Source organism: Crinia signifera, chromosome 1 (genome assembly GCF_055691185.1).
Source record: "Crinia signifera chromosome 1, ASM5569118v1, whole genome shotgun sequence".
In the NCBI taxonomy this organism is placed as follows: Eukaryota; Metazoa; Chordata; class Amphibia; order Anura; family Myobatrachidae; genus Crinia; species Crinia signifera.
In genome coordinates this window covers 262,328,918-262,352,595 of record NC_139217.1, presented here as the reverse complement: position 1 = coordinate 262,352,595, position 23,678 = coordinate 262,328,918, and the positions used below count along the sequence as shown (strand labels likewise).

General features: G+C 44.1%; 1 protein-coding gene across 3 annotated transcripts in view; it reads right to left on the bottom strand.

Annotated features, from left to right (window-relative positions):
- The window catches only part of MISP (mitotic spindle positioning), a 61,764-nt gene that overhangs the window by 24,903 nt on the left and 13,183 nt on the right, over positions 1–23,678 (bottom strand). The window contains exon 4 of one of the 3 annotated variants that reach the window (XM_083182058.1): positions 19,179–19,461. The exons of the other annotated variants lie outside the window; for them this stretch is intronic. Coding sequence (XP_083038184.1) covers positions 19,459–19,461 — 3 coding nt within the window. The 3' untranslated portion in view covers positions 19,179–19,458. Of the gene's footprint in view, positions 1–19,178; positions 19,462–23,678 lie in introns of those variants that run through there. 3 annotated transcript variants of the gene reach the window in all.

Sequence of the window (23,678 nt, the reverse complement as noted above, 5' to 3'; positions counted from 1 at the left end):
CTAGGTGGTAACCCTACACGTAGCACAGTGGTGCACATATCTCATGGTGATATTTGTATTTTTAAACTTGTAGGTGGACTGACTTCAAAAGTGCCCTGAAGAGGAAGATGACTGACCGGTACAACCACAGCATGTCCACCGGGAGCGGTCCTATGCCTGACCATTTGGAGTTTACCCCCCTGGAGCTGGACTCCTGTGACGTGATCGATGTGGGGGAGATCAGGGGGATCTCCAATATGGACAGTGAGCTCCCGGTGGAGGTCTTTGCTGCTGCTTTTGATGGTAAGTCACAGTAATGCATTGTATTTAGAAAGATATTTTTTATTGCGTATGTGATGGTGACATTGTTTTCAATTCTTATCCTAGCAGAAGCAGAAAGTCAGGATGTACCGGCAGCATCGGCCTCTGCAGAGCCACAGGTGGAGCAGGTGGTCCAGCCTCCACCAAGACGTCGCCCCCAGCCCCAGCCTCAGGAGACATTGAGTGAGAGCCTGTTGGTGACGCTGGACAGGATCGAGCAGCAAGGGGTGGATGCTGCGATCCGTCAGCAGCAGGTGGCGGATTTTCTGGCGGAGTGGAAGGCCACAAACCAGCTGCAGGTTGAGGCGTTGAACCGCATTAATGAAACTCTGGCGGCTGGCATGCTAAGCATTGGCCAACACCTCAGCCGCCAGAATGAACTTATTGCGGAGCAGCTGTCCACCGCCAGGTCCCTAAGGGACAATCCCCCATCTGCTGCCCCACCCCAAGCTGCTCCCCAACCTTCCACCTCGGCTGACCCTCCTGTGGCGACTAGGGGAAGACGCCGAAAGCCAGCTGACCCAAAGGCCCCTGTCCCCAAGGCCCCATCTAAAAGGGGCAAAAAAGGGCCCAAATGAGACCTGGGTCACTTCCTCTGTGGTTGGAGGCCAAAGGTTTAAATTGCACTGGACATCCGCTTCCTGAGTTGCCCATCGATCCATTTGCGTGCCATGGGCATGAAAGTTCGTATTTTGACCTCTACAAATGCAGGTTTTTTTTTTTGGTGGTGTGTATCTTGCTTAGTAGTCACCCTGGTTGTTGCAGTACGTATTCTGGTGTCCCCATTTCATTCACCATTGCATTTGCAGGGTAACACATGTTTGGAGATATGCAACCTCTTGTTCTGGCTGTTTTATTATTTGTGTGTCTAGTTTATTTGTTTTTTTTTTATTTCTCACATTAAAGTGTCAAGCTGTGATGCTGAACAGCAAATAAATTTATTTTACAAATTAAATCTAAATTGTGGTATGTGTCATTTCTTGTGTGAAACAAATACTAGATTTATGTGTACTTACTGACCAGGGTATTTTTGAACATTTGTTGAAGTGTGGTGGAAGTTTCCCATGTGTAACCCTCTCCATGGCCATTCCCATGTTCCTATCCAACTTTTCCCTGCTAATTAGTTTGTGTCAGCACATGTGCAGAGCAACTTAATAGGTGAGAAAGCAGTTTGTGTGCAGGTGAGGTAGCTCCTACAGTAGTAGGTAAAAGCAGGTCCAGAACAATGCTTTCCTCATGGAGTGGGTGAGGCAGACAAACAAGGGTGAAAAGGTACATTTGTGTAGGAATTCATATGTGTCCTCCCTAAAAAAAGATGTGTGAATGGGCCAAACATGATAAATTAGCTTGTGAACAAACATGCATAACTTTTAAAATATATATGATTTGACAGTGTCATAAGCAGATGTAGGAATCCTTTGTTAGAGAGATGAGAGTGCAATAATGTGATTGGTGGCATCTTACATCCAGAGTGTAGTGAAATCCAAATCATAGCAGATGAGATAGTGGTACAGGTCATAATTTGGGGTACTATACAAAGATTGTGTTGAAAATAGTGGTCATGTGCTTCAAACATTGCAGAAACATCGTTTGTAGGTGTTAGATGTGGTTTATGTTATTGTATCCTAAATACAAAACCTATGTTAGTATTAGAGTGAACACGTTGACACATGTCGACTTGTGTAGATTGAGTGTGCTACTGCGTAAAGTCTATGAAAGCAGGTAGTGAATGTGTCTGTTTATCAAATACCTACCTTAGCGTATAAAAAGATTCTTACCTTAAATTAAACAAACCTTTAAATGTGGAGAAGTATAGAAACATAAGCTTCCAATGTGTTTGCGTGCTGCATGTGTGGCTTGCAGGCAGTGAAATCATGGTTTGGAGTTAATAGACTGCAGCATTGCTTATTACATTCAGGTGTATGTGTTTAAGTACTAATCAGCGTTAATTAGCCAACTCAGGCGCACGCTGGCAAGCGGTATCTGTAGGAGTGGTTTTAGCTGGCGGTTGGCGGCCGCCTGTTTGGTGTCCGAAACGAACGGTGCCTTAGTCGATCGTGCGGTAGTAGCACCGCTCATTTCTGGTGCACACCCCCGTGTACGCCCATATTTACGCCCATTTTCCCTCATTATTTCGGCCGCTCCCATCAACACGCCCCTATGCCGCCCCATTACCCGTACGCTCGCGTACAGGTTTTTTCGCACGTTTAGACAACGGCCGTAAGCGTTGTGGAATGTTCGCGCCGGCGCATTAGCGTATTTGCACATGCGCAGATCGTGAAAAACCCCGGGACGTACGCGTACGGCCCGGACGCTCCAAGCAGAATAAGGCCCTAGGGCCCTTATTCTGGTTAACTCGAAAAGGCTAATTCTTTCTCAATGGACAAAACTATGTGCACTGCAGGTGGGGCGGATGTAACATGTGCAGAAAGAATTAGATCTTCGCAGATGCAAACTTAGGGCATAATTCAGGCCTGATCACACAGCTGGGAATTTGCACAGTGGACGATTATAGACTGTGCTTGCATCTGGGCCACAATGTGTGTATGTGTCACCGTTCGCATTGTGATTGACAGGAAGCCAACGTTTTGGGGTGGTAACCGGCCATTTCATGGGAGTGCCAAAGAAAACCCAGATGTGCCCAAGTGTTTTAGAGGACGGTGTGTGACATCAGTTCCGGCCTCGATTAAGCGCATTTCATTGCAGCCGGCGAGTAAGTCCAGGACTGCTCAAAGCCTGCAAACACTGGAAACATCATTCAATGGTGAGCGGCTTGTGAATGGTTTTAGAACTATTTGCGCGCCTGCCAATAGATTAGCAGGCCATGCACATCTGTTTGCAAGGCGGGATTTCATTCTGGCCGCTGCAAGTTAGCAGCCGTGTGATCAGGCCTTGAATCAGGCCCTCAGTGTCCACTCCAGGGTTAAGAATCTAGTCTACAATAGCAATGTGGTCTCAAAGCAATCCCCATGTCTGATAATTATACCAAGATTAATGAGATCATTATCAAACTAATTGGTAGATGAGATTGGCTGTCTTCCATTTGCCTTTATTGTCATCTACCGATTACACTAGAAAGTCCAAGGAATGCCTGAACTCATGTAGCTGCTCAGCCAAGTTCTGTATGGACAGATATCAATTATTTTGCTGTCTAGTTTAACCACAGCATACACTAACCAGCAGGGTTGTACTGTGCTGCTGCAATTATATGTTTTACTCATACACCGAAACAGAACATATCTTTAATGCAAGCACAAATGCATACACTATAGGTCCATACTATTCAGACCTGATCGCTGCTGTGTGAAATTGTAGCGGCCTGCGATCAGATAGTCACCACCCAGACAGAGTGAAGACCAGCCCTGTGTAAATGATTTTTCCAGTCTGTGCAGAAGTGTGCATAACTCTGAAGCATATACAGGCTGATTGAGGCCACAGTTGATGGCACAGACCCTACCTTAATACACCTGGCCATGCATTTTGTCTGACACTCCCAGAAAATGGCAGGTTACCACCCTCAAACACCAGATTCCTGTCAGTCAAGTTGCAATGGGATTACAATTAGATTAATTTTTTTGCTGTTTGACCTCACGCATGTATACGGCAATCCGTACTCATGCGCAGTCATTCGATAACTGATCTGCTTGCGAATACACACAACAGCGATCAGCTCTGAATTCATGGAGAGAGAGGGACAGGGGGCATGGCCAGTAGCTCGCACAGAGCTGGCCATACCCGCACAGTGGCAAAACAGGGGTGTGGCCTTGCGATCCTTGACATTTCTGCAAAGTCACGCCCCCTTTCCCAAAACCACATCCCCTTTTTGGGACTGCACGCAGCACGGACACACGGGAGTCACGGCTTCTAATAGAAAAATGTTGAGAGGTGTGATTACACTGATCTGTGGTCTTATTTATTCCAAAAAGTGCTGCAGGTGACGGGACATGCAGTGTTGTAATAATAAGCAAACAAAGCTTCATATCTTACCCAGCTGAGATGACAGACAGATATTACTCTTTTTCACGATTTCTTAGTGAAAACTGCTAAAAATTTTGATTCATCTTATTCCATCAAAGGTAAAGCTGAGCATTAGCAAACAAAAATGTAATCTTTATTTATAAATGCAAGAGATAATGGACCTTATTCAGGTCCGTTCGGTCCCCTGCACAATGGCACAGGGTACCGATGTTTGGCTTCTGTGCAGGCGCATTTATGCCCATTCGCACCCACCAGTGTGGGTGGAGGGCGTGGGGCAGCAGTGGATGGACAGACCCATGGGAATGCCCAGCGTTTCATGGGTGTTACCATGGATATGAGCCAGTGACGCGGCTGCCAGGGGCTCGCAGCTTATCACCAGATGTCAGCTGCCCGCCCTGTTCTCATACAGGATGCATGCAAAGCTAAGGCACCTGAGAGTGCCTTCGTTTTACGTGTACACTCTAAATCATTTGATGGTCATCGACCATCGAATGATTTGGTCCACCCACACAAGGCTGCGAATGGATGTTTATGCAAAACATCCATTCGCAGCCATACGACCGAATTCAGGGAGCGAGGGAGGGGCGGGCAGCTGGACAAGTCGCGGGCAGAATTAAAATCACAGTCACTGCTGCAAACTTCAAATTGGAATGTAGCCCACGTGCTAGATGGAGGTAACTGTCTATACCATGGGTCCTCAAACTGCGGCCCTCCAGATGTTGTGAAACTACAAATCCCAGCATGCCTTGCCACAGTTTTGCTTTAAGGGAGTGTTAAAACTGTGGCAAGGCATGCTGGGATTTGTAGTTTCACAACATCTGGAGGGCCGCAGTTTGAGGACCCATGGTCTATACCAAACTCTGGTAACAGTGAGCCTTAAGGACATTGAAGACCTTGGGGAAAAGGTCACAAGACACCAATCCCTGCGTGCAGGTATGTTTTATTCGGTACTTGTTTCCTAGCAGGGCACCCAGTACTCTATTTGTGTACAGGGCTATTCTCCGTACTAAAATCGCATCGCATCGCATCGCATGGGCCATTTTAGTGCCGTGCGATGCGATGTGATTTTTTTAATGAAATTTATTCACTGCTCTGTTGGCCCCAGGGGATCGCATCAAACCTCCCGCAAAATCAGGAGGTGCGATGCCATGCCATTAGATATACACTTGTATGACATGCAATGAGGTTTTAGTCACCCCCCACTATCCATGCCACACCCCTCCCTCAGACCTTTTCATACCCCCACTATCCACATTGGCGTGGAGCTGATTCTATATACTTTACATGTATTCCGCGTCCACTTGCCACACTTCGGGCTCGGTGGCTCGTTGCACTCGGCACACTATATAAAATCAATTCCACGCCGACGTGGATAGTGGGGGTATGAAAAGGTCTGGAGGAAGCGTTCCACCGCCCCTCGTGGGGCTCGCTGCGCTCGCCACACTTCAGGGTGGCGTGGATAGTGGGGGAGTGACTAAAACCTCATTGTATGTCATACAAGTGTATAGCTAATGGCATGGCATCGCACCCCATTTTGCGGGAGGTGCGATGCAATCCCCTGGGGCCAACAGAGCAGTGAATAAATTACATAAAAAGATTGCATCGCATGGCACTAAAATGGCCCATGCGATGTGATGCAATTTCACTACGGTAGCGTACGTAGGAAAACTGGGCGCCCTGCTAGGAAACAAGTATTTTTTATTCTATAATTTTTTTAGGTACTTGTGCATTATAGCGGCGCCCCCGATGTTGGTCGTGCGATGTTTTTATCGCATTGCCTCGTATGCCATACAACTGATGACATACGATGCAATTTTACACGACTATTCGATTAAAAATTGTACAAGCACCCTAATGGGTGATTTTAAGCACCCTAATGGGTGCTTACAATGTAAAATGCACCCCCACGCCACCCCTCACTATAAACGTGAACCCGAAGCATAGCGAGCGCAGCAAGCCCGCGTGGGGCGGCGGTACGCGTCCTACGACCTTTTCATACCCCCACTATCCACGTCGGCGCGGAGGTGATTTTATATATTGTGGCGAGCGCAGCGAGCCACCGAGCCCGAAGCGTGGCGAACGGACGCGTATACCTGTGAAGTTATGCGCGTCCCCTCGCGGGGCGCGCTGCGCTCGCCACGCTTCGGGCTCGGTGGCTCGCTGCGCTCGCCACACTATATAAACTCAACTCCACGCCGACGTGGATAGTGGGGGTATGAAAAGGTCGTAGGACGTGTACCGGCCCCCCTCGCGGGCTCACTGCGCTCACCACGCTTCGGGTTCACGTTTATAGTGGGGGGGTGGCGTGGGGGTGCATTTAACATTGTAAACACCCATTAGGGTGCATTTAACATTGTAAGCACCATTAGGGTGCTTATACAATTTATAATCGCATCCCATCGCATTGAATGGCATTGTATACCATATACAATGTCATACAATTTTAAAATTGTATGCCATTGTACAACATTGTGCGATATCGCATCGCATAACATCGTATGCCTTATAGTATACGATGCGATGGGCGCCGCTATAATACACAAGTACCTTTTTTTATTATAGCTATTTATTTTCTTCAGTGATCAGCCTGTGATCTGTTTATAGACACGCAAGGCTGATTAAAAGCACTGGCTCTTTGCTCTGCTCTAACCAGCAGAACCGGAGGGATGTCTGCATAACATCTGAAGATGGTATTATCGCAACGCTCCCTCCAGTATTTTTTAACATTTAAATTTTAGTAGATTTGGGCAGATCACATATCCAATCACAAGTTTGGGAAATGCAATCTGCTTAGTAAAATATGTTAAGGGAGTGTAGCAGAATTTTTCTCATTCTCCTCCAATTCTCCATTATTACATTTGTGTTATACAAAAATAATGTGAAAGGGGTGAAAACACCCATTATCACCTTATTTTAGTAAAAATAATATGGATAATTATGGGTCTTAGAGGCTTTTCAGTTATATTAAGTTTCCTAAATGTAGATAATTTTTAATGACCCTCCTCTACATTTTGATTTGTGTTACCAAATGGTTTCCAGCTTGCAGCCATTTCTTCACAAATTATACAAATTAGAAAGCAGCAACCTAACCGTTTTCTTTCTGTGAAAAGCATTAGCCACAAAATTGTTCTGTTCTCTTAACAGCTGTACTCCAATGTGATTCGAGATCCAGATGCTGATATCCCGATACCTATATTTCATCCAAATCCATAAAGGGTTTTTGAGCTTCAATGTACTACTAATGTGGTAGTATTAGAAACTATTTTGTGTCAGAATATTGTTTTTTTATCCTATTAAAGAACATCAAAGGGACTTTGGGAGTGCCGGAAGTTAACATTAACCAGTAGTTGTGCAATGCTCCCCTGGGATTGTTTTGGATGGCCAGGATAGGATATCTATTTGGGGCCCATTGTGACCTGCTGTGCTCTAGGCAGACTCCTAGATTTCCTTCAGGAAAATCCACCTCTGATCATACACCTCTTCCCCACTTCCTCTCCTTTAACTTTAGAACAATTACACTATTCATTAAGAAAAATATAATTTTTACCAATATATATATATATATATATATATATATATAGAGAGAGAGAGAGAGAGATAGATACAAAAGTACCAACACACTCGCCATTCCTAGGAATGGGGTGCAAACAGCACCCACATCCCAGGGTGGGGTACGGTGGCCTGTGACCACACACTCTAGTAAATACAAACACAGGGGGCCCAGCACTCACTACAACAAACTAACTACTTGGCAGTTGAGCATTAACCCAGAAAAAAAACACATGTTCATTTTAGCTATGATGTGTAAGCAGGTGCCAGGTTTCTAAGAAAACCAGTTGTTAGTGTAGGACTTGCAGTGAAATGGGGTCCCTTGGCGATGGGCTGCAAGCTTAAATGCATTGATCAATTTATGAACTTAAACCCCATTATTTATTTATTTATTTATTGATTATTTGAAAGTTAAGGTGAGTTAGTTTGTTGTAGTGAGTGCTGGGTCCCCTGTATTTATATATATATATATATATATATATATATATATATATATATATATATATATATATATATATATATATATATATATAGGCACTCGTGTCTGTGACGTCACGTCCCACTGGGGATCTCCCGGTCATTCAGAGGGTGGGAGTAACAGGAGCGCGTCTCCGTTGCTGGGCAACCAAATTACATCAGTCTAGTGCATACAAACAGATATATAAATTATAACAGTGAAAGAAATGAAAGTGCTAACAATGATAGTAGGAATAAACGGACGGAGCACACCCTACCTAGGGCATATATATAAGCAGGAAAAATTGACATTGGCACGTGACTGAGTGCCTGCATATGTCTGCTACATATGGAGCCGGCTTCCTAAACCACGAGGATCCGACACCTAGCAAGGCACCGTCCCGCCTTCTACCCCGTCACCAATTTATGTGACTGAGAGAACTCATCGTGCATTGCATACAAGAACTTTCCCTCGCTATTTCCCCGGTCAGGGGACAAAGGGTTTAGCGTGTGTGATTTTAAACCCACTCACCGCACCTGCACCCACATTCGGTGGAGCCTACTTGCCACAGCCATGTTGGCACCGACAACTGCACCCGACCGACAGGGCAGGAATGCCGGCAGTAGAATTCATCTACCACTTGGTGAGAGATTGCGCTTTTCAGACAGTGAATCTGAAGCCGTTTTGTTCAAGGAGCGCTTTGCCGACACGGTGGAGTTGACACCAAATGATGAGATCTTCAACAATCTGCTTAAACTCAAAAAACGGGAAACGGACTTTCTGATGCAGGGCATCACATTATCAGAATACTATCGTGACCGTAAAATCCCGCGTGGGTTTAGAGTGAAAAATATTCCCACGATAGGCAGATACAATGATGAGTTCTGTCGACGATGGGTCGCAGTTCTCAACAACTGTTCGTTCGATCTGATCTTAGTCATAGAAGAATCGGCTAAGGAATTGTCACTCACCAAGGCGAAAATCGCGTCCTTTGAAGAAATGCACACCCCCCAGCTAATATCGGATACGTCACAAAACTGGATTGAGAAACTGGATAAACTCATCGCATCATACAAAAAAGATCTCACTGCATTTAAAAAGAAAAAATTCGACACAGTCAACCGTGATTATGAAGAATTTAAAGTTTATGGATGGGTCACAGGTACCACCATGGAAAGAGGAACCCATCCCCAAGCCCGCAGGTACATGCAGAGACGTAACCGCAATAGGGCCAAGAATAGTGATACATACTCCTCTAATAGTGACACTGGGGACTCTGCCACTAATCAAAAATCTATGAAAAAAACCCCTTTAGGGGTAAAGACTCGCGCCAGACGCGAGCGAGACGACGACCCAATAGAAGAAGAGGCCAATACAAGCGAATCAAGAACCAACAGGGGCGGCAAAAAGAAAGCGTGATCTTCAACCTGGCCAACATCACTTTAACCACTGCTGAGATCTCGTACTTAACAAAGGTTTCTCCTACATCCCGACTTACAGATTTGACGAATTCCGTTGGAAAGTAGACCTTGTCAAGCTTAACAGACAACTCAAATTACGAGACTTTTTCAAAGACAAGCCCACACCTGTACCCACAGAATCGCAATATGCTCGGTTTAAAAAGAAATCCAGTTTTGATCCACCCTGCTCCAATCCATCCATTCACAGCTTCATTAAAACCTTGGATTACAATGTATGCGCCCAGATGAAGGATGACAATAAAAAACTGAAGAGATCCAATCTTTCAGCTGATGAGTGGCAAGCCCTCAAACATCTTAAAAGTCTGGATCAGATCTTCATCATTCCAGCAGATAAAGGAGGAGGTACAGTTTTGCTCAAGTTGGAGGATTACATCGGTGAAGTATATTCACAACTTAATAATATAGATGTCTATGACAAACTCACGAGTGATCCCACAGATAAATATAGAAGAGAATTGGACAACATACTCGATGAAGCTGTCAAAAAGAAACCTTACCAGCAGAAGTTGCCAGAAGCACTTAAAATTGAGTACCCCAGAGTACCGATTATATACTGTCTCCCCAAAGTGCATAAAAATCCCACTAGACCACCGGGGAGACCGATTATCTCGGCCAATGAGTCTGTATACTCCAAGGTTGCCCAATTTCTGGACTATTTTATACAGCCCTGCCGTGCAACAACAACCCACTTATCTGCGAGACACCTCTGATCTACTTAACAAACTTCATGCGTTACCAGCCGTACCACAGGATCTATGGCTCTGTACATTGGACATAACCAGTCTGTATACCAGTATCTCTCACCCAGATGGCCTACAGGCTATGGATAACCTGCTACAAAACAGTTCAAACTACAGCGGACCTACAACCCAATTCATGATCGACTTGCTGCAACTGACACTCACTAGGAATTATTTCCTTTTTAATGGTGAGTTTTTCCAACAGCGTACGGGGTGTGCGATGGGTTCTCCTGTCGCACCCTCGTACGCAAATGCATATATGTTCACCATAGAACAGAGATTGTTCTTTCAGACATCGATGAGCACCAAGATTTTTTTCTATTGTAGATTTATTGATGACATCTTGTTGCTATGGCGAGGGACTGATACTGAGCTGCGAGGACATATTGAAGAAATTAATATGCGTGATTGTCCAATCAAATTCACCATGGACATGAGCCAGAATGAAATACACTTTTTGGATGTTATGATCATCAAAGAGGGTGAGAGACTCAGTACCGATCTTTATTCCAAGCCGACTGATCGGAACAATTTACTGGCAGCACAAAGTCACCATCCAGCAGCGACCAAAAGAAGTTTACCCTTTTCACAATTATTAAGAACAAAACGGATAACCAGTTCCGCAGATAAATTAGATACCAACATAAAATATATGTGTGAGAAATTTGAACAAAGGGGCTACTCTCAACCAGTCCTCAAACAAGCCGTTGATAAATTGAACATGATTCCACGATCAGAAACTCTAAAGAAAAGAATCCATATAGATACTAAAGAAGATCGTATCCACTGGGTGAGGATGTTTGACACTGGAGACCAGACCATTAATACCAACCTTAAACAATTGTGACCGATGGTCCAAAACGACAGGGACCTTAAAACCCTGAAAAAGACCAGAATCATGCCATGTTACAATAGGGGCTGCAATATCAGAGACATGTTGGTACGGACTGATGTTACTAAAAGGAATCAATCCAAACAAACCAGACCCAATGGCTGCTTCAAATGTTTGGGATGCACGACGTGCAGCCACATGATCACAGGCAAAACTTTCATGCATCTTCTATCTGGCAAGAAGTTTACCATTCGACACCCCTTAACTTGTACCAGTAATTTCATCATTTATCTTATAAAATGTCCATGTGGACTCTGCTATATAGGTAAGACCATCCGCTCTTTTAAAGAGCGTATGGCCATGCATCGCCATTCCATCAGAGCAGCCCTTAATAGCAAAAAAGAGTCAGACCAGCCAGTGGCAAAACATTTTGCCCTGGCCAAACATAACCTGGCACAATTCCGGCACACCATCATCGATCATGTTCCATTGGACATTAGAGGAGGGGATCGTGGGAAAAGACTCATGCAATTGGAAGCCAGGTTGATCCATACCCTGGACACCATGAGTCCTAAAGGGCTCAATGAGCAATTTACGCTCAACATGTTTCTTTAATGTATTTCCTGTGGACTGGATGTATATACATGTGCTCTTTCTTTCAGCATACATTCTACTACGTGCCTATCTCTTACCCTGTACATTAGGAGCAGTTGTCTTACCATTTTTTGACTTAGAATTTGATACACTATTTACGTGCCAATGTCAAGTTTTCCTGCTTATATATATGCCCTAGGTAGGGTGTGCTCCGTCCAGTTATTCCTACTATCATTGTTAGCACTTTCATTTCTTTCACTGTTATAATTTATATATCTGTTTGTATGCACTAGACTGATGTAATTTGGTTGCCCAGCAACGGAGACGCGCTCCTGTTACTCCCACCCTCTGAATGACCGGGAGATCCCCAGTGGGACGTGACATCACAGACACGCCTCTAGGAGACACCGGACCGGAAGCGTGGTAGAGAGCAGACAGGTGTGACACGTGATGGGCGAGCCTCCTCTTGTATCACATATAGGTAAGTGTTGTTACCCTTCTTGCTTTGTATTGCACCTTTTGTCTTGAAAAAGGAAGTAAAAAGACTTCCGAAACATTGACCCACAATTTCGTGTTGTGTCAGTTATTGTGAAGACCGTGAGAGTGCCATAACCTGCTACGTTATATATATATATATATATATATATATATATATATATATATATAGATAGATAGATAGATAGATAGATAGATAGATAGATAGATTCTCCAGGGACCGGCACTCCAAAATCTCCCAGTAAACAGCAGCCGGGGTGCTCACAGAAAAGAAGCATACAGCAAACCAGGAACGCTGCGTGCACTCTCACGGACTCCAACAAATGAGACACGATCCCGAAACGTCAGCACTTTATTCTACTGTGTCTGAGTCTCATTTGTTGGAGTCCGTGAGAGTGCACGCAGCGTTCCTGGTTTGCTATATATATATATATATATATATATATATTTATATATATATATATATATATATATATACAGGGGTGCCAAGAGTAAAATTGGAGATGTGGCCTAATTGTGGGAGGCGTGGCCACCTTCCGCAATTAGGTCACACCCCCAAAATTATTATGGGGAGACTGAAACCTTCTAAAGTCTAGGGGGGACAGCAAGAGCTGTCCTTTCCCATAATTATCGCATATTTTTGTGCATGTACGATAATTATGAATACGATGGGCGGCAAAGGGGGGCGGAGCTGAAGGCCGCCTAACACAGGGCTCCTCAGAATGCGATTCATAGCGTTCTTTTTTTGTGTGCACTGTTTCACCAGCAAAATGAGCTGGAGGGAGCTGGCCCAGTTAACTGGAAATGGCTAAGATCAGGTCACCACAGACTATCTTCAGATGTACCATCTGCAGCAGGACCAAAATCATGAGGACCAAGATCAAGAGGGCGAAGATCAAAAAGATTGACATCAAGAGGAGCAACCCCAGCAGGACATTCACAGGAGCATCAACACCCGCAGGACCGTCCTCAGGAGCATCAACACCCACAGGACCATCCTCATGAGGAGCAACAAATGGACCAACTGCCAGCCACGTCTTACTAGCCACATGGGGTGTGAACCTTATGGTATGGTACAGCTTTTGTAGAGCCCTTCTTGTCCACCTACCAACCTATAGGAGATGCACCTATGAAGAAGGAGGAGTCCAGTACCATTTTCATGTCCCAGATTGAACAGGAACTAGCAGTGACATACTGCCAGCATGTTTTCCACATATCATGCTTGACACAATAGCTAAACATTAAAAGCATTTGCCCCCTGAGCTTGCAGCTTACCGAGTCCCGGAGAGGCCCCCCACAGAATACATGCTCCCCCCCCCCGATGCTGTTATGAAAACACATCCCCTCGTATGTCCTGGCTGCCAATCGTCGAATGATTTCTCTTGGACTTGCAAATATGTCAGTGGAGGCTGAGTTATATTTGGGAGTGCCGGGACGAAGACAGGGGGAGCGGCACACTCTGTCTTGGCTGCATTTACATGGGGACACCCATGAAACGCTGGGCATTCCATGGCCACCACCATCCCCCCCGCCCCCCCAGACCCCCCCTCCTGTGCGAGTGCCACGCACAGATGTCCTGCATATGCGCTTATGCAGAGCAGAACCATCAGTCCCCGGTGCAAACATGCCGGGAACCTAATGGATTAGAATCGGCCCCTATGTGTGTAAACATTATATGTGTAAGTGGTACTACAGTGGCCACGTCTTATCAATCATTTGCTTCACCTGCCCCATTGAAATGGGATTGCGGCAAAAGCACCTGTGTTTTCTGGCAGAAGTGGGTCTTTTACCATGCAATCCAATAGGAGAGCCCAATAAAAAAAAAATGATGAAACATTGGAACAAGGGGACAATGTTATTTTTTTAATTTCCAAATTCCATTACATTCAGTGATACTATTGCCATTACATTCAGGAGGTTTATGGGGGGGGGGGGGGTGACACCATGAATTATCACACCAGGTGACACCAACCTTAGTGACGCTGCTGCAGTCTCTCTCCCTGGGTGACCATATGCTGCTGTGTGCTGGGCTAGGGAGTAGCCCTCTCTCAGGAGACTGACACCCCACTACCTTTGAGAAAGCTATTCTTTAGCGAAACGCGTCAGTAAGCTTCCTTTTTGTAGCACAAATTCACCATTTGGACACATTCCGTACCAGCCTGGACAGACGGACTATTCTCTTTAAACCTACTAACAGGCAACCATCATTGGTTTATTCTCAAGCCTATCAATGGATTACAAATAAAAGGGTCCTCTTACCTGGAACCAGACCCTCCACAATCTGCAGAGGAGAATCTAATTCAATGGTGTGCAGGATTATTGGGACCCTAATTTCCAATAAGGCGGATGGTAAATATATAGCCCTAAAGACAGTCCCCATAATTCCAGGCATTCATACAGTAGGAACGAATTGTGTCTATAGTGCTACTACCTATTTTAACTGTGAGCAATGCACCCCAACTGCACCCCAAAATGGGTCCTGACCATCTCAGCATGGGGGTCACGACTTCATGTTGCTGACCATCAGGCTGATGACTTTTCTAATAGCAGTCAGTGATTCAAGGAGTCGGAAAGATCTGTTAAATTGTCTGTTATTTTAGACTCCTCCCATCATTCTGTGCCTCCACACTGCTGCCATGTGTGTGCTGTCTGCTAACTACATATGTGATGTGATAACCTTCTGCAGTAACTTGCTGGGGTCCTGTAATTATTTTTATTGCTGGGGTCGCAGAGCAAAATAGTTTGAGGACCCCTGGTCTAGACAATTTTTATGTGTGTGAATTTTTTTTCTTTTTATTATTATTATAAATTTACTAGTTTTATTATACATCCATATACATTTATTGTAAAGTCAATCCAATCATCAGTAATTTTTATTTAATTCTTTAGGCACTGCTTTTTGTGTGTTTTATCTTGTTTAGCTATCTCAGGTTTTGACTAGACCTGGTTTATTTGCACTAGCCTTCAAGGTGAAACAGCCCATTCATTATGCCCCCTAGATATCTCTGTATCTCTACGAGAGACTGAGTTATGACCCAATATCTTATCAGTAGCCTTCTCTCTACCTGTGTGCACCACTGTAATTAAAAGACTAGCCCACTGGATTTCCGTGTGGCATAGTATGAATTTTGGCTCATTTAGAGTGAAATAATGACAATTTTGCTCATTCAGGGCCTTATTTTGGATAACTCTTTCTGACAAAATCCTTCTTAGATGGACAAAACCATGTGCACTGCAGGTGGGGCAGATGTTACTTGTGCAGAGAGAATTAGATTTGGGTGGGGTTTTACTTCAAAGTGAGATCTATATTGCAGTGTAAAAATAAAGCAGTCCGTATTTACCCTGCACAGAAACAAAATAACTCACCCAAATCTAATTCTCTCTGCACATTTTACATCTGCCCCCCTGCAGTGCACATGGTTTTGTCCATCTAAGAAGGATTTTGTCAGAAAGAGTGAACCAAAATAAGGCCCTCAGTGTGGAATAATGTGAATTTTGCCTCATTCCATGTAGCATAGTGTGTAAAGGGCACTAGTACTAGAATAGTATAAGGGGTCCTACTATTGGGGTGCATAATGTGTATAAGGTGGTGGTGTGGTACACTGTATCAGACCATTGTTGGTCTGATACAGAGGTCCTAATTCAGGCTGGCTTACTAGGCAGCGTATATATTCGCTGCCTATTGAGCAACTCAACACCTCCTTGCCGCGAATCCCTAGCATGCGAGGGGATATGTTCACTAACACATCCCCTTGCAAGCGACCGTCTGCAGGAGACCACCATTGAATTTTCTCCTGCTTTTGGTAATAAAAGTCAGTCTAAACCAGGGGTTCCCAAGCTGTGTGCACCCTGGGGTGCCTCAGGACACTTGCAGGGGTGTCTTTGGTTGGCGGACCATGATCAATTCATATTATTTGTGAGCAATATAACAGGCAATACCAGAGCTGGCAGCTGCCAATCATAATATATGTGGGCAAACAGAAGCAAATCCTGTCCCTCACCACATAACTGTGACATATAAACACAATGCACTGTACTTCATTTAATCATTTTTTATCTGAATTTCTCAATAAGAAACATTTTGATGCTCTAGGGCAATGGGGTCAGGGAACTTTTTAACTTTTATCCCAAAATATATTCAGATACGCCAACGTTACCCCCTTGCTTTGAAAGGAAGGAAACCATATACTGGTAATACACACTGTACCCCCAGATATATCCTGCTAGTATGGTACACAGCCTGGCAGCCATTAATAATGATGATGATGATGATTACCATGTATGGCTGTGTTGATACAAAATGTGTACTACATACAGCCATACATGATAATCATCATCATCACCATTAATGGCTGCCAGGCTGTGTGTGGTATAACCATTGATAATGTGACGTCCAGGCAACTATTAGTGTCAGTATTACAAGATGATATAGTGACAGTCTGTGCAATTTTTTCCCCTAGACTAGAGATGGGTATACCTTGCCAGGAGCCTATATATCCAGCAGCAGTACAGACTGTGCACTGCCGAGATGGCGCAGCAACTATTGGACTCTACTGAAGAAGCGGGTGGACTTGGAGGCGGGGCCCGGGGCATCGCGCAGGGAAGCTTGTTATACAAAAGGGTCTGACGCACTACACTGCGTCAGGTCATTGTACACTACGATACTGTAACACACACAGCCGGACTTGCATATAGAATCTACTGTATATATAGATTATATACGCAATTAAATTAAATTCCTGGGGGCAATGGATGGTCACGCTGCCGAGACACAGCCGAGCATGCATATAGATTCATATGCATGCCCGGCTCTATCTTGGCAGCACGACCATCCATTCCCCCCAGGAATTTCATTTTTACCCCATTTGGGGCAATTTAACCCTGTTCCCTGACCACTGCTCTAGTGTGCTGTGATTCAAAAAAGTTTGGGAATCTCTGGTCTAAACTGATTTTTACTATAGCCGCTATCTGCCGAAAAGGGTGCGGGTGCTGACATCATGTGATCAGCTGCCTGTCTCATGCAGGCATGGGCCCATCTGCATTCCCAGGGTAATGCCCAGCATTATCATGGGGACACCCATAAAACGCTGGGTGTTCCCCTTCGGCTGCCCCCTGCCATCCCCCCAGCCCTCCCCTTCGGTTGCCCCCTGCCCTTCCCCCAGCCCTCACTGATGGGTCTGCACATGCACAAAAGTGCACAGAGGCGCAGATCCCCCACCATTGAACCAGGGACAAATTCGGACCAGGCCAAACGGGTCTGAATCAGCCCCAGAGTTATATTCTTTGCATAAAAATGCATATCTGTATACTGTGCCTAGTAACACCAAGAGAGATGGCTGGGCTACTACAGTAGCTACTAGGGCCCAGGCTTGTTGGAGAGGTCCAGCAAGAGCCCAGGTCTGCACCCCACAGATGCCCGTCTTCCCCCCTCTTAGCTGGCAGCAGCATCTCTCTCCCCAGCCCAGCACATGCTGCTGTGTGCTGAGCTGTGGTGGCTCCAGCCTAGTCTGTGGTATCATAGATTTCAGCCGATGTGTATTCTGCTTGTAGACTAGCTTACAAGTAAAGAACTATATTTAATGTACATCTCATAAGTATCCTTTTGCATTATTTTTTTGTTTAAATTATTGGTACCATTATTAATAGAAATAAAAAAATTCATAATTTAAAATAAAGGGCATGATTCAGCCCCGCTCGCTAAGCAGTGGTCATTTGCTGCTTCGGAAGCGGCTTAACGCCACCTGCTGCCTGGCCGAACACCTGTTCCCCCCCCTCTGATGACCACTTATTGATTTCTCTCCCCTTCGAAAAAAAAAAATCAGTCTAAATTTACGGTTATTTCCGTTAGTGTACACCGAAGGCGGGCTGACATCATGTGACATTAACTGCCCGACCCCGGCAGGTATCAACCTGCCTGCGTTCCCAGGGTAACGCCCAGCGTTTTACATGAGGACACCCATAAAACACTAAGCTTTCCCCCTGCTCTGGCACCTGCCTGCTCCCCCTCTCCTGCTTGTGCGAATGCCTCGGCAAAGCGGTTCTCACAGCGGTCCTACACATGCGTATAATCGGCCATACGCTTGCGCAGAGAGGCACCATAGGTCCCCGGAGTGAATACGCCAGGGATCAATCTAATCAGAATCAGGACCAAAATCTTTACAATATAACTCACATTTAAATAAGCAGAATATTCTCAAGTTTTTAGTACATTTATTAGTGTTTCTGATATGAAATACTGTAGATACAGCATGTTCTGGGGTCTGTGATACAACACACAGATGTTACATACTTTATTTTGTATTATTCTAGTCATAATTTTAGCATGCAACTATTACATGATTTGATTTTAACTATTATAAAAAATTGTCATTAAAAATTTAGAAATGGACAAATGATTTGATTTGATGATTAACAGCGTGCACTACATGCTTTTTTCTCCCTTATCCACCTGTGCATGTGTTAGGCTTAGGTGGAGGAGAGAGTGGCAGATATGTGATTTGGCCACGGCATAAAAAGAAGATACCTGTATGTGCTCATCTACTCCAACTTGTATACTATTCATGTTCAACAAATTTGAAAAGAAATGCAGGCCTGGTGAATATTCTGTAAGGACAGAGGAACAGATGTACTAAGCTTCAAAAGTGAAAAAATGGTGAGTGATAAACAACCAGCCAATCAGCTCATGTCTGACTTTTTTCAAACACAACCTGTAACATGGCAGGTAGGAGCTGATTGGCTGGCTGTTTATCACTCTCCATTTCATCACTTTTGAAGCTTGGTGCATCTGGCCATGGATCTGAGTTGAGCACTTACGCACATACAGGTAACTACTTGAATTTTATACCCCCTCATTTGCTCCCTTCTTGCAACAGTACAGCCATTGGTCACTTTCTTTCTCTGTACTGTACATCTAACGTGCAGCTGGTAGATGCCTTAATGCCTTCTTGTATTTGTGTTCTCAACTCATCAACTCAGATATTCTTGGGTCCAGGAAGCCTTGTGGAGGTAATTTGTAACACTGGGGCATTTCCTCTACTAATTGAAGAGAAAAGCATATAATATTCAGTTACATTTCATAGACGAGCATAATAGAAAACATTAGATTGGCTCAGCAAAGTTTTGCAAATCAGTGTATTTTCCTAAAAATGTTAGATTTTTTTTTTTTTTTAAATATTGTCTGACATTATTTATCTTGTTACGGGATTTACATTACAACAACCTTGAATTTCACTAAGGGACTATTGATATTTGATATTGACTATAAGCATATATTTGTAGGTGCCATAATAGTGGCCAGCATTAACTGAGAACTGTATATGCCCATCCCTCTACCGACCAAAGGTCTACTGAGAAGGGTAGATAGAGGGGGAAATTTACTAAAGGAAATTTGTAAAAAAAAAATAGGTGTATTTGTATCCAGAAATACACTTATTTTTGACATTTACTATGACGAAAATACGGCAATTCGTATTCGCATTGATGTGCTATCAATACGAATACGAATTGCTGTATTTTCGGGATAGTAAATGTCAAAAATAAGTGTATTTCTGGATACAAATACACCTATTTTTTTACACATTTTCTTTAGTAAATTTCCCCCAGTGTCTATATCATTAGCAGGTAAAATAGTGTAAGGGCTACATTTCCAAATACAGTTTTGTTTTGTGGGTCCTACCTCTTTGGAGGGGGGCTGCTGCTGCCCATGCTGCCTGCAGTGAGAGGAGAGGAGATCCTGGCAAGTCTGGTCCCAGGACCTGCAAAATGATTCTGGCAGGTGCTGGGACCGGTGCATGCACACAAGTGGCCGTGGGACATAGCAAGCACAAAACACTGGCTCCTATAGTCTGCATAAGCTTCAGCTACTAGATGCCAGGCATGGCTTTCTAAAAGGTAGGGAGTGGCTTTCTATAGGAAACATGCTGTCTGCTAATTGTAGCCCAAACTGCCAGTCCAGGAAGGATAAAAAAACCCTTGCAATGCAGGTGACAAGCATGTCACTGCTATTTAGAGAGTAGCCCAGACTGTAACTAACTCACTAAGGTAGTGGACTTTACAGGACGAGGGCTGCAGGGGCTATTGGAAGAAAGTATATTTAAAAAGCTGCATGAATTTGTTACTGTCTGAGGAGACACTTGTTACACTAAATGCACCCTGCTAACATTAGTAAATATTATGTGATATAGATGTAAGAGACTGTTATATTGGTTAGTGTTGGAGGATCTCTTGCACTCCTGTAGGATTCCACCCACATAAGGCTTTCATTGATTCCCCACATTTAAGCTGTCATTGTCAAACAAAGCCTGATTGGGTCTGTGCATGTCCAAAACAAGTCCTGAGTGATCACTCGCATTCCCCCCATTAGCCACAGCATGATTAACAGTGAGAGGCAGTGATCTCTAGACATTCAAAAAATGTGGGTGCATCACCCCTGTTTTGTAGGCCTGCCGAGCCTACATACGCATTCTACCTACAGCATTTGAATTTTAATTGTACAGTATTGCACAGCCTTAGGTAGTGGAATGTAGGTTGCATGGGAACTGACTATATTCCAAGTATTCAGCCTGTGTATGTCAAATATGTAAGGGTGTAATTCTAGTTACTTCAGAGCCTGCAAAAAAGGCCAACACACACAATTTGTATACACTTTAAAGAATGCATTCCAAAATGCATGGCATTCCAAAGAAACACATTAGGGATAGCCACTATGACCCCTCCATCCATGGTTGCTAGCACTGGTTAGAATAGACTGAATCACCAATAGTATGAAACTATTGAACAACATATTGTTGTAAAAGCCACCATGGTTGGACAAAGAAGTTAGGTCAGCTATCAACAATAAAACCAGAGCCTTTAAATTCTATAAAAATAACTTGAATGAGGAGGCGTTCGCAAAATACAAAGAATCAAACAAAACTTGTAAAGGGGTAATCAAAGCAGCTAAAATATTATATGAAGAGCGCATAGCCACTGAAAGCAAAACCAACCCAAAGAAGTTTTTTAAATACATAAATAGTAAACGTTTAATTAAGGAAAACATAGGCCCACTAACTGATACTAGTGGAAAAAGTGTTACTGAGGACAAGGGAAAAGCAAAACTGTTAAATGAGTTCTTCTCATCAGTATTTACTAAGGGAGAGCAGACTGTGGAACGAACATTTACCACAAACGGGACAAATAAGCCAGATCTCATTGTGGATTTCATGCCGAAGGAAATAATACTGAGGCTAAGCAAACTCAAAACAAATAAATCACCAGGGCCAGATGGGATTCATCTGAGGGTATTAATGGAATTAAGGGATGAACTAGCTACCCCCCTACATTATATCTTTAGCAAGTCACTATCGTCAGGTGCAGTACCAAAGGATTGGAGAATAGCAGAGGTATTGCAAATATTCAAAAAAGGAAAAAAGGAAGATCCCGCTAATTACAGACCCGTTAGTTTAACATCAATTGTGGGTAAACTATTTGAAGGATTTTTAAGGGATGGTATCCAGGAATATTTAGATCATCACCGTCTACTCAGTACTAACCAACATGGGTTCGTGAAAAATCGTTCATGCCAAACTAATCTACCAGGGTTCTATGAAGAGGTTAGCAAAAACCTCGATAATGGAAATGCTGTAGATGTGATTTTCCTAGATTTCGCTAAAGCATTTGATACTGTCCCACACAAGAGATTGATTAATAAAATGGAGAACCTAGGATTGGGTGAAAATATCTGCAGATGGGTAGGGAATTGGCTATGTAATAGAGAACAAAGAGTGGTTGTGAATGGTGCCGTATCAGATATGATACCAGTACTAAGTGGAGTGCCCCAGGGTTCGGTTTTGGGGCCCATTTTGTTTAACATTTTTATTACCAATATTGGGATAGGGTTACTCAGCAATGTATCCATCTTTGCGGACGATACAAAACTTAGCAAAGTCATCAAATCATCAGAAGATGTCACCATGCTTCAAAATGATCTTGCAATTCTAGATGAGTGGGCAAAAAAATGGAAGATGAGGTTCAATGTAGATAAATGTAAGGTTATGCACCTTGGGAGACACAACCAGTGTGCAAGTTACAACCTTAGCGGAGAGGAACTGGGTAATTCCATACTTGAAAAGGATCTAGGAGTCCAAATAGACAGCAAACTGGGATGTAGTGCCCATTGTAATGTAGCTACAAAAAAGGCCAATAAAATTCTGGCATGTATTAAGAGGGGAATGGAAACTAGGGACTCAAGGGTAATTATGCCACACTATAAAAAGGACATCATAGAATTAGAAAAAGTCCAAAGGCGAGCAACAAAGCTTATTAGGGGAATGGAGAATTTAAGCTACGGGGAGAGATTAAGCAATTTGGGACTATTTACATTAGAAAAGAGACGTTTAAGGGGGGACATGCTCAACATGTACAAGTATATCAAGGGCCAATATAAGGAACTGTCACACACCCTCTTTTCTACTAGAAAGGAATCTAGAACACGAGGGCATGATTATAGATTAGAAGAAAAAAAATTTCATTTAGCTAGTAGAAAGAATTTCTTTACGGTCAGAACAGTCAAACTCTGGAACTCTCTTCCCAGAGAGGTGGTGTGGCAGTCCACCCCAGAGGTGTGACTGTGCCACAAGGATTTAATTGCAGCCAATGCTGCTGTTAGGAAAGACTGCAGCTTCATAGACACTGCAGGGATGTGAGGGGTTAACAGACCCAGCTCACATCCACGTGCAGAGAACCTGACACCCCCCTGATTAGCTGGCTGAGGGAGCGTGAGGAGGAACTGAAACTGAAACTGATGAGAGGGAGAAGTCTGCAGCAGCGTGAGAGAGAAGAGACTCATGTGTTGCCAGAGAGGAGACACTGTGTAGTGTGTGTCGAGTAGCCAGAGCTGGGCAGCGTGAAGTGCAGCAGCCAGGAGAGACCAAGAGAGAGAGCATCAAAGCAGAGCAGTGTGCTGGATATGTGAAGAGCAGCCCAGAGAGTAATGGGAGAAGAGGACAGCTTGTAGCTTGAACCTGGAAGCAGGCAGAAGAGTGACCCTGCAGAGGGAGAGAGGAGAACAGTGGAGAGGCACACATCAAGACCCATACCCCTGCATGTGATACAGAGAGCTGGGAGCCGCATGGTGGTGCATGGTGCACCTGGAGACACAAGAGCAGCACAGCTGGTGGTCCAACTGGCAGGAGCCAGCAACATATAAGGTACTGGAGTGCTCTATACCCCACCCAGCCTGTACCCATATTGCCCCATCACAGATTTCCCAAGTC